Source organism: Gracilinanus agilis, unplaced genomic scaffold (assembly GCF_016433145.1).
Source record: "Gracilinanus agilis isolate LMUSP501 unplaced genomic scaffold, AgileGrace unplaced_scaffold60963, whole genome shotgun sequence".
NCBI classification, from domain to species: Eukaryota; Metazoa; Chordata; class Mammalia; order Didelphimorphia; family Didelphidae; genus Gracilinanus; species Gracilinanus agilis.
In genome coordinates this window covers 1,821-3,081 of record NW_025396270.1, presented here as the reverse complement: position 1 = coordinate 3,081, position 1,261 = coordinate 1,821, and the positions used below count along the sequence as shown (strand labels likewise).

The 1,261-nt window shown below is 45.3% G+C and overlaps 1 protein-coding gene across 1 annotated transcript; it reads right to left on the bottom strand.

Moving 5' to 3' along the window:
• Positions 1 to 7: 7 nt before the first annotated feature.
• LOC123256561 (vomeronasal type-1 receptor 1-like) lies at positions 8 to 866 on the bottom strand (the record flags this gene model as incomplete). The annotated part of the gene is made up of 1 exon (XM_044685152.1): positions 8 to 866. A coding segment is annotated over exon 1 (859 nt), but the record flags the coding sequence as incomplete, so codon positions are not given.
• Positions 867 to 1,261: the final 395 nt, after the last annotated feature.

Below are 1,261 nucleotides of genomic sequence, written 5' to 3'. Positions count from 1 at the left end.
TCAGTGCTGATCAGCACAAATGGACATATATTTGGGAAACAGCCAGCCAGGAAGTTGGAGCTGTGCAGTAACCAAGGTCTTGGGTTTTTAAAATGCATATATAGTACTAAAACAGAATTGAGCAAATAAAAGAAGACAAAGGTGTTCACCAGCAATTGGATGTATTGAGTGGCTCTGATTTCAGGGGAGGCTCTGGGAGAAAGGCTGGACGTATGGATGTGCTGGACTCTTTTTTGGTGCCTTTTTAGAAGCAACATCATGTAGCCACTGGCAAAAACCATGAGCCCTACACAGGTAGCATCAAGGATGGAGGCCACAACTGAAGATAGAGCAACAGTAATGGTAGAGGTTGTTGAAGTAGAACAGAACCCGTAATCCAGTAGGTTTGAGATGTTTCTGGTAGTCCTTGTCCCTTTAATTGTCAGAAGAATGATGCTATTTAGGATCAGATGGGATATCCAGCAGAGGACACTGCAGGGGATGATGGACTTTTGGGTTCTGTTTTTAAGCTTTATGTATCTAGAAGTGCTGGGGCTGATAGTGATGGCCTGAAAGCCACTCAGGAAGCATGTCATGCTGAGGGAAAGAGCACGAGCCACTCTTAGAAGGTAGAGGATGATTTTACAGCCTGTGTCATCTAGGAAATTCTTCAGGCTCAAAGCAGCCATTGTCTGAGGGACACCCTTGAAGAGGAGCATCAGAGAGTTGGCCCAAGCCAGCTGTATGAGAATTGTGTCTATGGGCCTTAGTTTGTGTGCAGTGAGGAACATGAAAGTGAAGAGAAAAACTAGGAAGAAATTTCCCAGAATTCCAATGGCAGTCTGGGAACAGAAGACAACCCCTAGGATGATTTCAAGTGGACTCATGTTCTTAGTGTCTTCGAAGAGAACCTTCATTCAGAGCCAAAGGGATGGAACAGAAATGAAGAGAACTCAGTGACATTCCTAGCCATTTCCTACTCCTTCATATTCTAAAGGAATGACTGAGAAGGTAGCCTTTGTGGGATCCATATTTCTGAGAGGGGTTTAAGGTGCATTGCAGAATTCCATAGTGCCCCCCCAGAATTCTAAGAGAGGGGACAGTTAAAGGCAGTTGGAGTCCTGGTATAAAAACCAAGTCACCCTTCTTGCAGGGGTCCTGACTCTTTGTTCTTGGCTCTGAGCAGAGGGACAATCTGTGTAACTCTGGCCTGGGACATTCAGTCACTGACAGCCAGGGGTGCTTTACCTTGATAGCAACCTCCAAGACAGACCTTTAAGCA